Raw genomic sequence first — 19,383 nt, forward strand, 5'->3', positions numbered from 1 at the left:
TATATTATTACTTTATTATATATTATTACTTTAATTAGCTATTACATAAATAGCTAATTAATACTGGCTATCAATACAGGGAGCTATTTCAATTTCTTACCCCTTAGAGCCTACTGCCCGAGTTACCTCTGAGCAGGAATTAGCAGCTATTAATACAATTACCTAACAGCTTCTATTATTGGGGTCTATTAAATTCTATTAACAGGCTGGCTTTTAGTATCTGCAGCCCCCACTAACATAATTATGTATTGCAATCTAATATTAGGATTATCTATCGGAATCCTTATTAATAGAGTTATCTGTTATCAATTATTAGCTATTAACACCATTTATAATTAGAATCTCTGTACAGAATTACCTGTTACTATCCACAGCAGGTATCGATCCATCATCTATTAGGATCTTAACAGAATTTCCCGCTAATTCCTATCAGTACCTCCCATTAGCTGCCACTAATTGCCTATTAACACTTATTAGCAGCAGCTACACGGGCAGAGGGGGAAGGGGAGGGAGCGAAGCGCCGCCAACAAACTCACGCCCAGCCTTTGACCTCGGTACTTTATTTTCACATATATATATATATATATAAAAAAACAAACTGGCAAATATCAGACAAAACTCCCGGAAATGTACACACAACCCAACAAAAATATATATAAACCAAAGCTTCTGCTTCGACGACACTTGCAGCTCACGAGCGGGGCCCGGTGCCGAGCGGGAAGGGGCTGGGGGGCGGCGGGGGGAGGCTGGGGATGGGTTTTTTTTTCCCCTCCCCGAGGGGGCAGGAGGGCGAGCTGCCTCCTCCTGGGGGGGGTGGGCAGAGGTGTCACTGAAGCAAGAAATAAACCAGTTTTCCCTGGGGCTGATAAATGTTTAGCAAAAAAAAAAAAAGAAAGATCCAACCCTGAGACATCGCCGGCTGGCCCTGACCTGACATTCCTCGGGTTTACGGCTAAACACGACCCAGCGGTGCCAGCAGCTGCGCAGCCTCCCTAAAAGCAACTCAGTTCGTCCTCCCCCTCGGCAGCAAGCCTTCAACCGGGAGGATTTAAGAACCGGCATCCCCCAGGGGCCTGAGAGCCCCATCCCTGCCCTCGCGGCCCCTCGGGGGGGGGTCCCTGCCCGCAGCACCCCGGGGACGGGCAGGGCTCAGCAACAGGGCCCGGGGGGGGGGGGGGGGGGCTCAGAGGGAAACCCCCAAAGCCCCAGCGCCCCCCTTCTCCGCTCTGCCCCCCCACGCCCTACCCCCGAGGTGCCCGCGCCGCCCCGCTGCGAAAAAGCAAAAATTCCGCCAGCTTTTCTGAGCAAATTTGGGGGAGAAAAAAAAAAAACCAAAAAAAACGCGTCGAAACCTTCCCGCACGCGACGGATTTCCTGAAAAAGCCTCGGCTCCTTCCCTCGGGCAGCTGAGGGGGGGATTTCTTTCGAGTATTGCTGTTGGCTTCCCCGTAGCAGAAAGCAAGTCCAGCTTCGCTGCTGCCAAGCCGACAACCCGCGGTTGAGGTAACGGAGGTGGGGGGGGGGGTCCCGGGGGCGCCCCCGCGGGGTTTTGCCTCCGGCCGCGCTCCCCGGGGGCTGGAGCAGGGGTGGGAGAAGGCAATCCAAGAGCAGGGAAGGGTCGAGGGGAGAAAGCACTTAGGAGATCCCCTGGCTAGTTCCTCAGATCGATGTATTTCTCGCTCTTAAATAGAAAAGAGGGGGGGGGGGGAATAAAGTTAGGGGGGAGCATATGGATAAAAGACGGGTCCTCGGCAGGTGGGACAGGCGGCGGCGGTGCGGGGCAGCAGGACCGGGGCCGGGGCTGTCCCCTGGGGGGAATAAATCTGCTCGGCAGGGCGGGTATGAGCAGAAACCCCAGCCCTGGACGCCGGGAACAGCTTCTGCAGCCCCCCCGGTGGCTCTCGACCCCGTGAGCCCCGTCTCATCCTGCGCCGGGAGCTTGGGCTCTGCGATGCTCTGCCCCCGCCGCCTTCCCCCTGAGCCTCCCCTCGTCGCCTCCCCGTCCCCCCCCCCCGCCCCGAGTGATGCCGATGGATGAACGGTGCCCATGCAGGGTGCGGAGCGCTGGGCGAGGAGCAAAGCGTTACCTCGGGCACCCCCTGGGCTCCTCAGCTCCGCTCCCAGCCCTGCCCTGGCAGCGCCCGACGCCCCCGTGGCCACCAGGGCCACCAGGTCCTACCTGGTCAGCGGCAGGTCTCCTCTCGCCGTTGGCGCCCTGCAGGAGCCCGGCCTCTTCGGCGAGTTTATCTGACTTAACTTCAACTACATTCTTGTCTTTACGTGCCTCTGGCTTTGTGCTAGGGGAGGGAGGTGACAACTTTGAGACGTGCTCGCGCTACCGAAGAGGGCGCGTGGCTGGGGGAGCGGGGCCGGCCGAGCCCCCGAGGCTCCGTCCCGGGGGATGCTCGGGGGCAGAGGGTGCCCAGGGGCTGAGGATTTGGCTCTGGGAAGCTCCGGGCTGCCCGGCCCTCCCTGCCAGGGCTCCCTCGGCTGCTCTACGGGGCTGCTCTTCTCCTCCCTGCGCGGACGGGCTGAGCCGTGCGGACCCCAGGGCTGCGGGGAAGCTGGAAGCCAGGCCCCAGCGCCGTGCCCCCGGCTGCCTCCCGCCGGCGCCGTGGGATGGGAAGCAGGAGCAGGGGGAAGCAGGAGCAATGGGAAGCAGGAGAAACGGGCAGCAGGAGAAAGAAATGGGCAGCCCCTCGGGGCGGCAGCGCTTACATGTCCTGCTTGCCGGCGCGGCCACAGGGGATCTTGCCCTTCTTGTGCAGGAAGTAGATGACGGAGCCCAGCACGGCCACCAGGAGGATGCAGACGATGATGGCCACGATGATCACGCCTTTGCTCTCCGAGGTCTTTTCATCTGGGCGAGACAAGGGGAGGTCACTGCGCGTCCCGCCCCGGTGCTCTCCGTCCTCTCCTCCCGTTTCTATTTCGGAAAGCCCTTCCCCAGGGAGGCACCGTGGGGACTCCCCTTCCCGCTGCCTCCCCGGCTCCCCGGCTCCCCGCGGGGCTGGGCACGGGGCTGAGCCAAGCAGGAGGCTTCCACGGCCCTGCAGAAGCAGGTGGAGACGGGGCCTGCCGGCTTGGCAGGGAGAGCGGAGCAGCCGCGGGAGCCAGGGGCACGGCTCCGCCGGCGGCAGGCTCCCAAAACGCCGAGCGGTCCCGCAGGGGGGGGGGCTCACCCAGCAGCTGGATGTGCTTCTCGCTGACCCCCAGCGCGTTGGAGACCCTGCACATGGCCCCGGCCCGCAGCAGGTCGTGGCTCACGCGCACCGTCAGGTTGCTGGCGACGTGCTGGTTCTCCACGTACTCGTGGGCCTGCGGGGAGGGCGAGCGGCGCGGGGCTCAGCACCCCGGGGCCGTGCGCAGCACCCCGGAGACGCCGCGGCCCGGATCCGGCCCCCCCCCCAGCCCCCCGCCCGGCTCTCACCGTCCCGTTGATGCTCCAGCGGACGGAGGGCCGGGGGAAGGCGATGGCCTTGCAGGTGAGGTTCACCACCTCGTCCTGCCGCACGTACAGCGGGGAGCTGATGGCCACGATGCGCGGCTTCCCTGCGGGGACGGCACAGCGAGCCCCTTTGGCTCCCGGGGCTGGGGGGGGGGGGGAAACACGGGGCTGACGCTGGCGGCACGGGGCTCGCCCCGGGCTATTTCTTACCCTGAACGGCCACGGCCACCTGCTTGCTCTGCTCCAGCCCCGGCACGCTGCGAGCGACCACCCGGCAGCTGAAGTTGCTGGAGGTTTCGAAGGTGAGGTTCCTCAGGAAGAGCTGGTTCCCCTCCGCCACCTTCCTGCCCTGTTGGGGAGGGACGCCCCGCGGCGCTGAGCCCCCAAAACCCCCGAACCCCCCGGCGGGACCCCCCCCACAGCGAGGCGAGGAGGCAGAAGCAGACACTCCGGGGGGAAACCCTCCCCTCGGAGGAGCCCCTGGCTCTGCCCAGCCCGAGCCCTGCTCACCCTCTCATCCCTCCACTGGAAGTCCAGGTCCACGGGGCTGTGGGCGCTGCAGCTCAGCCTCACGCTGTCCCCTTCGTGCAGGGGCGAGGAGGGCTCCATCTGCACGCGGACCCCTTCGATGTCTGGGGGGGGGGAGGTCGGAGAGCAGGGCAGCGGGAGCAGGGGGGGACGGGGGACCCGCCGCCACGGGTCCGTCCCCCCACCCCGGGGGCCTTACAGTTCACGACGAGCTCCACGTCCTTCTCCATCTGCGTCATGTCGTCCAGGTCCAGGATCTGGCACCTGTACAGGCCGCTGCTGCTCTTGTTGACGCCGTGCAGGCTCAGCACCCCGCTGCTGGTGTCGGCCAGGGACGTCACGTCCTGCCACTCCTCCGGCTGCGGGCAGGGCAGCGCGCAGCCCTCAGCCCCACGCGGGCACCCCGAAACGAGGGACGGGCAGGCCAGGAGCTGCCCGCCAAGGGGGGGGAGAGGGAACCCGGACCCAACCCCCCCCCCCCAGGTGCCTCACCACTTTCTTGTAGAAGCTGAAGACGGGCGCCGGGTTGCCGTCGGCCTCGCACACCAGCTTCACGTCGTCCCCCTCCTTCACCAGCGCCGCGGCGGGCACGATGTGCAGCTCCACGTGCTGCGTGGGGTCTGGGGCAGGAGGGAGCGGGCAGGGTGGCTGCGGGTGTCATCCCCAACCCCCCCCACAGCCCCAAGCCCACCTCCCGGCCCCCCCACTCACAGAAGACGGTGATGTTGACCCGCCGGGAATCCTTGGAGCGCCTCTGGCCCCGCAGCCAGTAGTGCACGGCGCAGTGGAACAAGGAGCTGCGGTCCTCCCGCGTGACCGTGGCGAAGAGGCTGCTGCTCACCGTGTACAGCCCGCTCGACTTGCGGGTCAGCGTGGCCAGGATCTTCACCTCTGCAGGGGACGCAGCCGCTGATCCCAGCCCGCAGGGATGCTGCGGCACGCGGGGAGGGCTCCTTCGGGCAGCCCCGGTCCCTCCCTGATGGGGAGGATGACGTCCCCGGCCCCGGCCCCGACTCACTGTTCTCCTCGGGCTGCAGCTGCTTCCCGTTCTTGTACCAGGTGATGTTGGCCGGTGGGAAGCTGTTCTCGCTCACGCACTGGGCGATCTGCGGCGGCACAGAGCGCCTTGGGCACGGCACGGCCCCCGGGGGGCCCCCGTGGGGAGCGGGGAGAGGGGAGAGCCCGGCACAGCCGGGGACCCTTCGAGGGGGCCCCTCCTCACCTGCGGGGTGGTGCTGCTGTGCACGGGGATGCCGGCCGAGCTGGCCTCGATCTCAGGGGTCTCAGGGACCTCTGGAAGAAGCCCCCCCCGCAACGTGTCAGGAGCGATGGGGCCGGGATGCGCCCCCCGTCCCCGCGCGGCGGAGGCACGGCCACGCTGCCCGCCACTCACTGTAGACGTGGAGCTCGGTGCTGTTCTCGCCCACGCCCTGGCTGCCCGCCCCGACCTGGCACACGAAGGTCCTGGCATCCTGCAGCGTCACCTTGCTGATGGACAGGGCCTTGTCCTCGCCCACCGACAGCCGCCCCTTGTAGCCCGTCTCCTCCTCCAGCACCTCGCCGCCCGCGACGACGCGCAACAGCTTCACCCGGCTGCTGCGGTCCACCTGCGGGGCCAGGGGACGAGGGCGGGCTGACGGAGGGCCCCGGGGACGGCCACCACCGCCCCGACCCTCGGCACCGTGCCGGCACTCACGTAGAACCAGTCGATGAAGGTGTAGGAGCCGTTCCCAGGGACGGAGAAGCTGCACTCGATCCTGGCCGTGGACTCGCTCTCCGCTTCGACCACCTCCGGCATGGAGACCGGCAGCCCGCTGGCTGCACCTGGGGGCGGGCACGTCACGCTGGCACCGCCGCATCCCCGAGACCACCCTGGGACCCCCGGCTCCGTCCCCAGCCCAGCAGCAGGACGCCCAGCTCCCTCCCGAGGGCAGCCCCTCGCCGCCTCTCTGCCCAGCGAGCCGCGCGGGCGCTGCCTGCCCGCAGCACGGGTGGCACCGGGACCCGCAGCCCCGTAATGGAGTGCCTGGCCACGCTCCAGGGGAGGTAATGGCTATCGATCCCCGGCGGGGAGCAGGCTCAGCAGCTGCCCTGCGCTGGGGCTGGGGGCTGAGCACCATCGGCCGGGCACGGTGCAGGGAAGGGCTGCGTCATGCCACGGCCGGCAGCGCCGCCGCCTCCACGCTGGCACCGCGGGTGCTAAGTTAAGGGGGTCTGCACGCCCCACACAGAGCCCCCCCAGGAGGGGACGGTGACACGGGGGGGGTCCGGCAGCTCAGCACCCGCAGCCCAGCCCAGGTATGGGAGCTGGGGACGAGAGGGCTGCAGGAAGGCAGCTGTGTCAACAGCTCCCTGATAGCGCCGCCGCTATCGGCTGCTCAGCCTCGCCAGGGAGGGAACTTCAAAGGGCAGTGCCCTGCCTGCGAAATGCTCTTTATCTGAAGTGGGTACGCGGTGGCACAGCCCCGACACGCAGCCGGGAGCCCTTCTGCCACAGCAAAGGGGCTGCTGGCTCACGCAGCCAGCCCCGCCAGGGCACCCCAACAGCCGGCTCCTGGCCCTCACCTCTGCGTGCGCCCAGCACAGTTGGCACCAAGCAAAGAGGGACAATAAAACAAAGCAGCGCAGGAAAGGAGGAGGCAGAAAAACAGGTGAAAGCCCCAGAGATAAGCAGGCGGCGGGGTCAGGAAACTGGACCAGGCACACACGGGAAAGAACAACTTAGCACCGGAGGCACCTGGGCACGACGCCGGGCACCCGCAGCCCCGCGCACGCCTGGGGTGCCCCCCGGCTGCTGCCCCTGCTGCCCGCCATTCCCAGACCCCCAGCACGGTCCCGGGCAGAGCCACCCCCAGGAGATGAGAGCTGCCGGCCCGCAGAGCTGACCCGCTCGGAGCGGGAGCCCTCGAGCCCTCGTCCTGGCGGCAAAGCAGCAAAACCATGAGCTCAGAGCTGGGGAATGGCTGGCATCCGCGGCTGGCACAAGGCACCCTCCTACCCGGCCGCTGCCCTTGAGGAGGCGGACACGGGGGCTGCAGCCCCCTCCCTGCTCCCCCAGGGCAGGCTGGCTACCAGGGAGAAGGGCTCACCAGCCCCGCCGAGAGCACCCAGTGACACCCCCAAAGTGCTGCTGGAAGCTGGCGGGGGGGGGGGGACACAGCCCTGGGGACACAAGCGCCCCTCGTGCAGCCCCCGGGCAAGACCCGCAGCTGACGGCGTGCGTGGGCGAGCTGGAGAGGCGCCGGGCGCCCCGCGATAACCAGCTCGGCTCTGGGGACACGGCGACGCACCCTCGCGCCCCGCTGCAGTCCCGTGGGGGGCACCGGGGCAGGGCTGGGAGCCGCTGGCCCCGCGCGGAGCAGCCCGAGTGCGGCGCCGAGCGCCTGGCACAGCTCCAGCGGGGGACCCGCGGGGAGATCCGGAGCGGGCGCCTGCAGGCAGCGAGCGGGGAAGGGAGGAGAGCCCCCTGCGCCTTTCCATCTGGCTGGCGGACAGCCGGCCGGCAGCCAGGGCTCCGCGAGAACAAAGCTTTGCTTTTAGAGCCGGGGAAAGGGGTGGGGAGCAGCGCGCCCCCCCCCCCCCCCCTCCGCCAGCCTCCCGCGGAGCCGAGGTGTGCGAGAAGCTGGCGAGGAGAAGTGTGGCTGTGGTGTGGGGTCGTGTCGTGTCCGTCCCCCCCCCCCCCCCCCCCTGGCATGGAGCAGCCACAGAAGGGGGGCACCGCAGGGGGCTGGAGCCGCACGCGGGATGCCTGAGGTTTCCCAGCTTTTTCTGGGTGCCTCTCGGGGAAAGCAGCTGCAGGCAGATCCTCGCCGTGCTGGGGATGGGGCCAAGGCTCTGCTGCGGCGCCCCACGCCCCCCAACAGCCCCCCCAACCCCCGAACTGTGTGCAGGCAAAGAAGCAAACCTCACAGCCCCCAGCCCCGCAGCCAGGTGGAACCACCCGCAGAGCCCCCTCCACGAGCCGTGCACGAGGGGCATGGGGTTGCACCGGCGGCCCCGGTCCGAGCTCCCTGCCCCGCTGCCTGCACCCCCTGCCCTGGGGGGCGCGCGGCGAGCCCCCCAGCCTGCCCGGGGAGGGCTCGGCCGCAGCCCCTCGTGCTTCTGGAAAGCGTCGAGCCCTTCGCCGTGGCCGGGCTTGCAAGCAGCGCGCCGCCGGCAGCCGCCAGGCGCCTGGCTCCGCACGCGTGCGGCGAGGAGGGGATCCCAGCTCCGGCCGGGGGTGGGAGCAGCCGGCGCTCAGCTCCCCCGTGGCGCTGAGCCTTCGGCCGGAGCGGGCTTCCCTGGCACCGGGGGCCACCTCCGCAGGGCAGGGACGAGGCGGGAGGGAGGCAGGGAGCTGTCGGAGCACCGGGACCCCTCCCTGGAGCTCGGCGAGGGGCAGGAAGCGCACCCCCCCCCCCCTTACCCGGCGGGGGGGGGGGGGGGGAAACGGGCTGGAAAAAGGATAAAAAAAGAAAGAGCGTGAAAAGCCAAGAGAAACACAGCGCCCGGGGGAAAAACTCCTTAGAAGGCAAGGGGTGGATGCTTCCCAATAACCTGACCGCCGCACCCCGAGCGCACGTGGGGGCACCCCGGCACCCTGCCCCACGGAGCGTGGCCACGGCAGCCTGGCTAGTGCCGGCCGCCTGCTGCTAGCCACCGGGCCGGCATCCCCGGGGGGCCAGCAGGGAGCACCCCTCGCCCTCTGCTGCTTTTTTTTTTGGGTGGCGGGGGGGGGAGGCTGCAAAGGGACCCCCAGGGTGCCACCAGCTCCACGCCCGGAGGCTGAAGCGGAGCCTGGGGGCGTGCAGGGCTGGGGAAGGGGGTGTCTGGGTGTGGGGGGGGGTTATTGGGGGGGCTGCTCCCCCCCAAGGCCGGCCCCCCCCCCATGATTTGGGCACTCCTGGCCCCCACCGGGCGGTGCCCCAAGGGCGTCAGCTCCGCTCTGCGCCCGCGGACGGGACGGGGACGGGGGGGACACGGGGAAAGGGGTCGTGGGGAGACCGTGAGGGGGTCGGGGGGGGGGGGGTCGTGGGCTCAGCAGGGAGCACCCCCAAAGTGCCTTCAGCCCCCCCCCGGGCGCTGAACGAGGCTGGGCACGGGGCGCAGCAGCTCCGCGGGTGCAGCCGCCGCACGGACACACGAGGGGAAGGGTCCCCGTGTGCCCCCCCCCCCTTATCTACCCCCCTCCAGCTACTCCTGGGGGTCCAGCAGCACCCCCCCAGCACCCCCCAACCCCAACCCCCCCCCCCCAAAACCTCCCTCAACCCCGCAGCGGCTGCGCACCCCCGGGTGCCGCAGGTGCTCCGCTCCCCCCCCCGCCCCGGGGCGGCCCCAAAACGTCCCCCCTCTCCCCAAAAAAGCTCCCCCCACCCCCCCCAGACTCACCGCAGCAGCAGAGCAGGAGGCAGCACCCCCAGCCCCAGCCCCAGGCGGGGCCCCCCCGGCGCCCCCCAGCCATCGCCCTCCGCCGCCGCCGCCGCCCGCCCGCGACTGACCGGGACCCGCGGGCTGACGTCAGGAGGAGGAGGAGGAGCGGGGGAGGAGGAAGGCTCCGGACCTGCCTCCCCCCCCCCCCCCACCTCAACCCCTTATCCCCCCCCAGCGGCTGCCGCCCACCCCGCAGGGCGCTGCCCAGACCCCGCTCCGTGTGTCCCCCCCCCCCCCCCCTCCAGTATCCCGGTGCCGGTCCCGGTAGGGGGGGGTGGGCAGGGGTCGGTCCGGGGGGGGGGACACACGACACCCACCGGGGGCTGGGGGGGCCGGTCCCGGTGCATTCCTGCCCGGCCCCGCCTGCCCGGGCTTGCTGCGGTGGCTGCGAGCCGCCAGCCAGGCGCTGGAGGTGGAAACAGCCCCGGGGGCAGAGGTGCGGGGGGGGGGTTGGGGAATGCTGGGGGGGGGGGGGGGCAGGGCAGCCCCCCGGGGGCACCATGCGGGAGCAGCCCCCCCCCCCCCCCCCATTCACCCCGCTCCGCCCCAAAGCCCCCCCGCCATCCCCAAACCCACTAACTTTTTTTTTGGGGGGGGGGGGTGGGTTTCACCCGGCTTTGAGCAGTGCTGGGACCCCCCCCCCCCAAGCAGCCCCCCCCACCCCACCCCCCCCGTGAGCAATGTGGGGGTCGCGCCCCCCCCCCCCCCCCAAGGGATGCCCTGCACCCACCTGCAGCCCCCTCCCCGCCGCAGGGCCCCCCCCGCCACGCTGCAGCCAGAGCCCCCCAGCTGCTGCTGCGTGGGGCGGCCGTGGAAAAAGGGATGGTGGGGGCTGCCCCGGGGGGGGGGTCCGGGGGGGTCCCAGGGCTGCACAAGGCTGCTGTTACCCCCGGGGAAGTCGCCCAGCCCGGCCTCCACTGCTGGGATCAGCCCCCGGCGTGGTCCTGGGGGAGCAGCACAACCCCAGGTGCCGCGGGGTGCCCCCCCCCCAGGCACTCAGGACCCCCCCCCCATCCCGTCCCCCCATCCCCTGCTGCAGCCTGGCCGTGCCTCAGTTTCCCTTTTGTCCACCCAAGTCGGGGGGGGGCTGCTCCTCCCTTGGCTTCTCCTGCAGCTCGGGGCCCCCCCAAGCAGGGGCTGCGCCTCTCAGGCCACCCCAAACCCCCGTGGGGTCAGGCTGGGGGTGTCCCCAGGGCAGGGGCATCGTTTTGGGGACCCCCAGCCCCTCTCCATGCCACCACCCCCCCCGGCACCCCCGTTCCGGTTCCCTCGGTGCCATGCCCTGACCCTTCCCGTGCCCCCCTCCAGCCTTGGCTCCGTGCCGGACCAACCCCCCCACCCCCCACCCCACCCCACCACTTTCCGAGCCAAATGGACCTGATGATTCATCGGAAATGATTAAATTTTATTTATTTATTTATTTATTCCCCCCCCCCCCCCGGCGAGATGGGTTGCTTAAAATGGCAACGCTGGGCAGCGATAAGGGAACAAGTGCACGGCGCTGGTGAGACGCTGCCCAGCCCCACGGCTGCACCGGGGGGGGGCAGATTTTGGCAGCCGGGGACCCCCGGCCCTGGGCACAATCACGTTTTCCTCCCCCCTTACAGGCAGGATGCTCTCCTGGGGGCAGGGGTTGGGATATCCATCACCCAAACCCCATAAGTGCCCCCCCCCCCCCCCGAGGGCACAGGGGTGCCGCTTTCCCGCGAGGAAGCGCCCAGCCAGGCAAACAGACGGGCTGGAGAGCCCGGGTGGCACGCTGCTGCTGCATTTCGTTCCGCCGCTGGCGTTTCATCCGCGTTAGAAAGAAAGGGAAGCGTCGCTAAGAAAACCTCCGCAGAAAATTCCCAGCCCTCGGGCAGGGCGACGCTGCTCCTCGGAGAAAACAGCCCCGTGACCGGAACGGGCCTCGGGCTGGGGAGCTTCTGTTTTTTGGAGCTCTTTGCTTTGAAAAAAAAAGTTTTTTTATTTATTTTATTTTTTTTTTTTTTTCTCCCACCGAACTCATGGTTCTGAGGAAAACGGGCAGGGCTTGAAAGGTTTGCCCGGCCGGCCTCACAGCTGGCGTGAAATCACCCGGCACCCGGTGGGCTCGGGCTCTCGGTGGGGAGCGCGGGAGGCTGGATGCTGTCGCCTGCCCCCTCTTCTGCCTCATCTCACGCCTGATGATTATTTATTTTCTTGCCGAGCGGCCTCGGCTCCAGCCCCTCTCACTGCTGTGCAAACAAACAGCGCCGAGCAGGCAGCGCCGCCGGGGCGGGGAGGTCGGGGCGCGCGGGGCGCGCGGGGCGCGCGGGTCCCTTCCCCTGCTGCGAGCCGTGGGGGGCAACCCCGGGGGGGCAGCTCGGTGTTATCTGAGCACCCCGGGCTGCAGGGACAACCCGGCGGGGTGAAATTTGGTTTGCTTTCCTCCTCCGGCCCCCGCTGGAGCGACGGCCAGCGGGTAGGGCCAGGCGTGGGGCCGAGGGTGGTGCCTGCACCGACCCGGCGGCCTTCCGTGGTGCTGGGGGGGGGGGGGGGGCTCAGAGCAGCCCAGGGGGCTCGGGAGGGGTTTGGGGGTGCGTGGGGTGCTCCGGGTGCTGGCTGCCCCCCCGTGAGCCTCGCACCGGGGAGCGATGGGCGACGAAGGGCGACGAAGGGCGATGAAGGGCGATGAGGGTGCATGGCGCACCGGGCGATGCGCTGCCGGCTGGCACAGCTCGGGGCAGATAAAATGAAGCTAAAAAGAGGGATGGAAACCGGCTGCCGCGTGTGCCCGGGGCTGCTCCTCCTCACACAACAGCGCCAGGGCCGAGAGGGGTCCCCGCTCCCTGGGGAATGGCCGGGATGTGGCCCAGCACCATGAGGACCGGCGCGGGGCCGGGAGGTTGGGCCGTGGGGGGCTCGCTGCCTGCGGGGAGAAGCCCGGGGGCAGGGGGCAGGGTTTGGGCACATTTCGGGCACCTGCCTGGGTGGAAGATGAGGGAGGGACGAGCATCAGCTGTGCCGGGAGACCACAGCTGCCCCGGGGGGACCTGCACCTTGTCTTGGCCCCCCCCAGGAGCCCTACTCCATGTCCCCGTCCCAGGAAAAGGTCGCCTCCGTTCCCGGGCTGGGCTCCCAGCGGCTCCTTTGTGTCTCCCCTCTCCTTCCTCCTTCCCGTGGGGGTTACTAACCATGGCTACGGGGCTTTCCGTAGGGGGGGCAGGAGCGGGCGAGGGGCCGGGCGGCCGGAGGAAGGAAGGACGGACGTGAGCAGAAGGGGGGCAGGAAGGTGACATCTGGATTTGTGTGCCGGGGGCTCGGCGGATGCCGAGCGGCGGCGAAGCCCCAAAAGGAGAGCCGGGCAGCCCCGGGGATGGCTGCGGGGCACGGAGCAATCCCCTTACACCCTGCTCCGGGGGCCTGACCCCTGCCACAAGCAGGACAGACGGACAAGGACAGCTGGGACAGGCTGGGGGGGAAACCTTACCCGGCCGGGGGGCCACCTCCGAGGCGTGGGGCGGGGGCCCCCGGTGTCCCGGGGGCAGGTGCAGCCCGGCGGGGCGTGCGGACAGCCACGTCCTGCCCTCTCGCTCGCTCACGCTTGTGCAAAAACCAGCCCGGGGGCCGGGCCCGGCGGTGCCCGAGGCTCCTTTCCCAACCCTCCCAACCCCAAACGCACGCACGGCGGCGAGGGGAAGGCTTTGGGGCCACCAGCTCGGGGCGGCTATTTTTATAAACTGGCCTTTTCCTTCGGAAGATGCTGAGTTCATCTTCCCCCCCTTCGTCGTCGTCGTCCTCGCCGGACGGAAAAAGGCCCCATTGTCTCGGAGCCAGATGGGCCGGGGCCGGGCACCCGCCCCAACAATGGGGTGGATTATAGGGCCGGCAGCCGGGGCACGGCCACGCTGAGTCCTCACCCCCTGCTAACACCGCAGACCCCGGAGGAACGGGGCCCCGGGGCGCTCATCCTGCCCCTTGTCCCACGTCAGCGTGGCGAGGATGGGGGGAAACGTCCCTGGGGGGGGGGGGCCTCGAGAGATTTAGGGGGGCCCTTCCGCGAGGGTTTTGTGCTGCTCGGGGGTCCCCGTGGCACCCCCCTGCCCGTCCCCGAGGCACTGGGGAGGCGCCAGGCCGGCAGCACCCTGGGGAGCCGCGGGGCCGGGCAGGGATTTCTCCTCGCAGGACTTTCCCATGGACGGGGACTTGCTTTTCCCAGGGCCGCCTGGCCGGGCTCCAGCGGGCCGGAGACATCCCAGCTCCCTCCGTGGGGAGCCCCGAGCCCTCTGCGAGCACCACGGGCGACCCCCGGGCTCCCAAATCCACCCCCCCCATGGGCTGCGGGGCTGGCAGGGAAAGGGGACCCCTGGGGACATCACCTGGGGACATCACCGTCGGAGGGGGCGTTATTTAGGGTGGCCGAGCTAAACCTGGGGGCAGCACGCCGTGGGACCGTGCGGGATTGGGGTCAGCACCCTGCGGAGGTGCCCGGCCGGGGCTGGGATTGGGGGCACGGTGCCAGCAGCACCCACGCCCCAGCTACACCCTTCCTGCATCCCGGCAGCGCCCGGGGAAGGGGCCAGGTCCCGCTGCGGAGGTGGGGGCCCCCCCCCCGGCACCGTTTCCCTCCTCCCCAGCACCATTTCCCCCCTCCGCAGCTGCAGGCTTGGCTGCCAAACCCTTTGTCTCCCTGTTTTCCCGGTCCTCCTCCACCCCCGCAGCCCCTTCCAGCCAGGGCTCCCCACGGCCCCCCGGCACGGGGTCCTGCGCCCCCCGGGGTGCTGAGCCCCCCCCCCCCGGGCACGGTGACAACGGTGACAAGCGTCCCCGGGACGTTCCATCCCTCTGCTTCCAGATAACAGCAGCCACCAGCGCTGACGCCGGCTGCTGCGATTCCCGAAACGCGGGGCTCAGCTGCCCGCAGCGGTGAGCTCAGCACCGTCATGCAGCTCAGCACCGTCATGCAGCGGCGGCCCTGGGGCAGGGCTGGGCGCCAGCAGCACCCGTGTGGGGGGGGAGCGCCCAAAGCCCCCGATCCCGCACCCTGAGGGTGCGAATATCGGGTGCCACAGCCGAAAAAAAAAAAAAAAAAGGTGTTTCTGACCCCCTGCACCCTCCCCAGGGGGCTGCTTTGGGACCAGACGTCCCCAAGCAAAGGGGGGCAAGGATGGGGGCACCCGAGGGTGGGAACACCCAAGGATGGGGGCACCCAAGGATGGGGGCACCCAAGGATGGGGGCACCCGGCTGCGGAGCTGCCCCCAGGGGAAATGGGGAGGGGGCCGCAGGTGCATGGGGCTCGCAGGGTCCGTCCCGCAGCGGGGAATGAATGGAGCCCGCCCGGCCCCTCCGCTCTGCCCTTTTTCTTTTCTATTTTTTTTTTTTTTTTGGCCGGGCAATAAGAAGCCCAAACATTACCATAAATGCTCAAAGCAGCTTGGCTCCGTCACGTGGGGCACCGCGCACACCCCGCTGGGGGGGTGCAGGGTGTTTTTTGGGGCCGGAACCCCAAAAACAACCAGGCTGGGAGGGGACAGACCCCCCTGGGGACGGATGGATGGACAGGGCTCTGCCACCCCAGCCCGCTCCGGGGCCTCGGGGTGCGGATGGCTTTGGGGTCATGGGCTCCCCTTCCCTAAAAAGCCCCAGGGCTGCGGGCTGGGCTCGTTGTCACCACCAGGGACAGGGACACGGCGGGTGCCCAGCCCGGGGGCTGGCGGCGAGGGCAGGATCCGCTCCGTGCTGCACAAAGCAGACCCTTGGGCCCAGCCCCATGGCCTTGAGGTTACTCTGGGAGCCCTGCAGGGGACCCTTGGGTGCGGAGGGAGCGGTGCTGCCATGCCCGGCCCCGTCCCGGGCACCGCCACCGGGTGCCAGGGCTGAGACCGCCGCGCTCATCACACCAATGGTTGGCCCCACGGCCTGCCCGCTTTAACCGCCGTTGCCCCTTTAAATCCCCCCCAATGGGAGGTGCCCAACCGCCGCCGCCATCCAATCGTAGCCGCCTCCCCCTCTCCGCGTCCCACGAACCGCCCAATGGGAGGCGAGCCGAGCCCCCTCCCTCCCCTCCCATTGGCCGGCAGCGCGAGAAGATGGCGGCGCCCAGCACCGGGGGGCCCGGCGGCGGCGCGGGCGACAAGATGGCGGCGCCCATAGGCGAGAGACCCCGCGGCGGCGCCCGCAACAAGATGGCGGCGCCCAGCACCGGGGGGCCCGGCGGCGGTTCCTACAACAAGATGGCGGCGCCCCCGTCCCGCTGAGGCGCGGCCCTTAGCAACCATGGCGCTGCTGCTGCTGCTGCGCGGCCTGCGCCTGGCCGTCGACGTGCTGCTGCTGCTGCTCGACCTCAACTTCTTCCTCGTCTCCTCGCTGCTCGCCGCGCTGCTCTGGCTACTGGCCGCCATCGCCAACTTGCCCGCAGCCTGCTGGCACGGGCTGCTGCTGGCGGCGGGCGGCTTGGCCCAGGCGGCCGCGGGGGTGCTGAGGGGGTGCTGGGCAGCCATGGAGGGGGCGAAGGCGCTGGGGCAGCTGCTGGCGCTGCGGGGCAGGGAGGCGCTGAGGCAGGGCGTCGTGGGGCTGCTGGGCTCGGGGCAGGCGGCGCTGAGGCAGGCGTGCGAGGGGGCGGCCATCGCGGGGAGCCTGCTGGCCTACCTGGTCAACAGCGCGGTGAACATGGGGCTGCTGGGCGCGCAGAGCCTCGTCGCCCTGCTGCTGGCCCTCTGGGACGCCGTCGTCAGCCCCGCGCTGCGCCTCGCCGAGCTGCTGGCCGCCTGCCTGGCGCACGTCTCCAGCAGCGCCATCGCGCTCTCCATCCTCCTCTGGTCGCCCTGCCAGCTGGCCTGCGAGATGCTGGCCTCCTTCGCCGAGCTGCTGGTCGGCGTGTTTTTCGTCAACGTTTACGGCTTGGGGCTGCTCCTCGCTATCATCGGCGTCGGCGCCGTCGTCTTCAACCCCGGCGTGCTGTGGGTGCTGACGGGCCACTTCCACGCGCTGCCCGCCTACCGCCGCCTGCAGCGGGAGGCGTGGAGGCTCTACCAGGTGGCGGTGCTGATGCTGGGCATGGCCCTCACCTCCCAGGCCTGGCGCAGGATGGTGGACTGGAGCCTGCAGGTCACCAACTGGAGCCGAGGAGGGAGAACGACGAACCGGGACAGCGAGCGGCGAGGGGCGGCCGTGCCCCCACCGAGACCGGCGGCGCTGGGCAGGTTGATGCTGGCCGTGGCCGGGCAGGAGGAGCAGCCGGACGTGGAGCAGGTCCCACAAGCGCGCCCGGCTTTGGGTCGAAGCTCTGCGGCGGGGCAACGTCTCCAGCCACCCAGAGAGGAGCCCAGCACCTCCCGGGGGAAAGCTCCGAGGAGAGAGCAGCTGAACGTGGCAGCTGGGGACGGCGCGCCGGACGACGACCCCTGGATGCTCCTGAAAGAACAAGAGGAACGTAAGAAATGCGTCATCTGTCAAGACCAAACAAAGACGGTGCTGCTCCTGCCCTGCAGGCACCTGTGCCTGTGCCAGGAGTGCACAGAAGTCCTCCTGCAGCAGGCCATCTACCAGCGCAACTGCCCGCTGTGCCGCCAGATGATCCTCCAGACACTCAACGTGTACTTGTGAACGCCAGGGGAGGGTGGTGTGGGTTGTTTTCCCAGGAGGTCAAGGGCACCCCTGGCTCTGCCTCTTGCCCAGACGCAGGAGGGCTCTTCCCAGGGCTGCCCCGAGCAGTTTCCAAAGAACTAAGGGGGTGTTGAAAAGCAGGAGGCTGTCAGGGGCGTCTGTCACCCACGTTTAGTACGTGACTAGGTTGTAGTTGTGCTAGCAAGCGCACTAGGTGATCTCTGCAGCAAACTAAGAGAGGGTTTTTTTTTTGTCGTTGACAACTTTTGCTGTTTCAGGGCCCGTTACCTGAGCCTGCAGCGGTCCAAGATCCAAAGCAGAGCACAAAAAGATGCTCTGGTCCCTCCTAGCCAAAACTGATGGAAAGGGTAAAGGCTCAGCCCTCCTGGGAATCACTGGGACTAGTGCAAGGCAAGGGAATTTTTTTGTTGTTGTTGTTGTTTTTTTTTTCTATTGAGATTTGGCCAAAAAACTACCTGGCAGACTGCATTTACAGCTGTTTCTTCCTTCTGCCACTAAAGCGTGGCAGCTCCCAGCGCAGGGAACAACGTGCCCCTTGTGCAAGGCTCTAGGCAAGCACGCTCCAGCTTTCCTGGCTAGATAACACAGATAACACACCTTCCTCCAGGCTCCCAGTGCCCAGAGCTGGGTGCGCTTGCCTCTTCCCAGGGGGTGACTTTGGGAGGGAAGGGGGCTCCCAAATCCTCTGTAAGCCCCCCGAGACATTCCAGCACCAGGCACAAGCGCTGCGGACCTACAGCCACGTGCGCGGAGCGGTACCAGGACCACAGCTAGATCTGATTAGGGCGGGTTACGCTTCTGTTTTGTCTTGCTGCCTGTCTGAAATGTGAAACGCAGCTTGTCTTGTTACAGAGGGGCCCGCGAAGTCTCACGGGGCCATCCACACCTCGCCGGGGAGGGCTGAGGTGCCTCATCCCAGCTCGGCCAGCCAGCACCATTCCAAGGAATTGCTGGGCTGCAAGAGAGCCTCGCGCCGAAAAGCTTTTCCTTTTCCAGCCGCTTGCCTGGGGTCAGCCGCGCGCCAGAGCCAATTTTGGCAGGAGCCAGATTGGAAGGAGCCTCGACTCCTCGACTGCGAGCCAGGAGCCTGAGGGCGGCTGGCGTGGTCTGCTCCATCCTCCTGCTAACAAATAATCGATCGGCGATTTTAGCCAAAACAGAGGCAGCGGAGGGGCCGGGCTGGGAGACGCCTCTGCGCTGCAAACCTGAGCTGTGGCGGGATGCAGTCGTGCCTGAGAGCAGCTCCGGGAGGCACTGCGGGGCTGTTTGGGTTTGCTGGGGGCTCCCTGGACACATCCACCTCGTTTTGGGGGGCTGCAGAGCTCCCTGCCCGAGCCCTCCCCAGACACACAGCGCCCTGCAGGCGTTCACCACCCCCAGCAGCTCGCAGCCCCTTCCCTGCGCAGCTCCGGAGGCACAGGAGCACTGGCCACGCTCCCAGCAGCAGCAGAACTTTGGGGCCAGCCGCTGGATCTTGGGGTGCAACGTTTCCTACAACGTTCAGGGAAGGAAGGGCGCCTTCCCAGGACTGCAGTTCCTCCCTGCAAACTTTATTTTTTATTATTATTATTATAGCAGTCACGCTTGTTATTTTCGGTCCTTTTTGTTTGCTGCCTGTTTATAAGAAGAGAGAAAGCTTTGCCTTAAGTTTAACTGTTTGCACTACGAGCTAGATACTGAGCGGATTAAAGTCTCCTTTAGCAAGAGCTGCCTGCTGCCTCGTCCTTGGGAAGGGTTTCCCTGGGGGGCTCTGCATTCACCCTGGGGTCAGGGGAAGCCTGTCCCTGACCCCAGCAGGCTCAGGGGTACTTGCCTGCGCCCAGAAAAGCAGGAGCTGAATCCACAGCTGAAGACACAGCACACGTGGGGTTTTGGGGAGTCACCAGGAGCTGTTGAGCGAGGAGGAGAGAAGCCAGGGCTGCTCGCAGAGGCTCCTGCTCTCAGCTTTTCTTTCCAGGAGCAGTTCCTCTCCCTGCCGGGCCGCAGGGACGCGTGCTCGGCTCCTCCAGAGCTGGAGCAGCAGGGCTGAGCCCTCCCAGCCTGGCAGGACCACTCCTCAGGATGATGAGGATGTATAATCCCTGGCAGGACCGCTTATCGGGATGTATAATCCCTGCTCCCCCGTGCCCTTGGCACATCCACGTCCCGCTGCTCGCGACGGAGGCTGCCGTGGAGCCCGGCTCCCCCGGGACGGATGCAGCAGGCGGCGCAGGGGCAGCCTTGCCTCGCAGGAAGGCTGTGGCAGGCTCAGCCGCGGCGGGCTCCTGGTGAGCAGATGGATTTGCTGCGTAACGAGCTGTTCCCTGGCCACGAGCTGAGCTCTTGGCAGGCCGCTGTCTGCTCTTAAGCACCCTCGGCTTCTCCAGGATCCTCGCAAATTGCTCGGGAAGCGTTTCAGGGCCCCGATGGG

The 19,383-nt window shown here is 67.8% G+C and overlaps 2 protein-coding genes across 3 annotated transcripts; one reads left to right on the top strand and one right to left on the bottom strand.

Moving 5' to 3' along the window:
* Positions 1–544: 544 nt before the first annotated feature.
* MCAM (melanoma cell adhesion molecule) lies at positions 545–9,496 on the bottom strand. 2 transcript variants are annotated; one of them, XM_066981160.1, is made up of 15 exons: positions 9,344–9,496; positions 5,673–5,800; positions 5,370–5,583; positions 5,199–5,269; positions 4,995–5,082; positions 4,688–4,867; positions 4,469–4,596; positions 4,176–4,335; positions 3,959–4,080; positions 3,659–3,797; positions 3,431–3,552; positions 3,183–3,318; positions 2,719–2,860; positions 2,180–2,297; positions 545–1,681 (listed from the first exon to the last, which is right to left on the bottom strand). In XM_066981160.1, the coding sequence occupies exons 1-15, from the start codon at positions 9,414–9,416 to the stop codon at positions 1,652–1,654; spliced, it is 1,851 nt and encodes a 616-aa protein (XP_066837261.1). In that variant the 5' UTR covers positions 9,417–9,496; the 3' UTR covers positions 545–1,651. The 2 variants fall into 2 exon arrangements, with proteins under 2 accessions (XP_066837261.1, XP_066837262.1); XM_066981161.1 differs by lacking the exon at positions 2,180–2,297.
* A 5,903-nt stretch (positions 9,497–15,399) lies between these two features.
* RNF26 (ring finger protein 26) lies at positions 15,400–18,677 on the top strand. Its single transcript, XM_048063577.2, has one exon. It carries the CDS (start codon positions 15,624–15,626, stop codon positions 16,950–16,952), a length of 1,329 nt encoding a protein of 442 aa, XP_047919534.2. The 5' UTR covers positions 15,400–15,623; the 3' UTR covers positions 16,953–18,677.
* Positions 18,678–19,383: the final 706 nt, after the last annotated feature.

Source organism: Anser cygnoides, chromosome 21, assembly GCF_040182565.1.
Source record: "Anser cygnoides isolate HZ-2024a breed goose chromosome 21, Taihu_goose_T2T_genome, whole genome shotgun sequence".
Classification (NCBI taxonomy): domain Eukaryota; kingdom Metazoa; phylum Chordata; class Aves; order Anseriformes; family Anatidae; genus Anser; species Anser cygnoides.

Excerpts from the sequence above, each read along its gene's own strand:
- MCAM (XM_066981160.1), bottom strand. The coding sequence starts at position 9,416 with ATGGCTGGGGGGCGCCGGGGGGGCCCCGCCTGGGGCTGGGGCTGGGGG. Across the intron at positions 5,270-5,369 it reads CACCGAGCTCCACGTCTACA|AGGTCCCTGAGACCCCTGAG; the intron begins GTGAGTGGCGGG and ends GGCTTCTTCCAG. Across the intron at positions 4,868-4,994 it reads GCTGCAGCCCGAGGAGAACA|AGGTGAAGATCCTGGCCACG; the intron begins GTGAGTCGGGGC and ends CGTCCCCTGCAG.
- RNF26 (XM_048063577.2), top strand. The coding sequence starts at position 15,624 with ATGGCGCTGCTGCTGCTGCTGCGCGGCCTGCGCCTGGCCGTCGACGTG.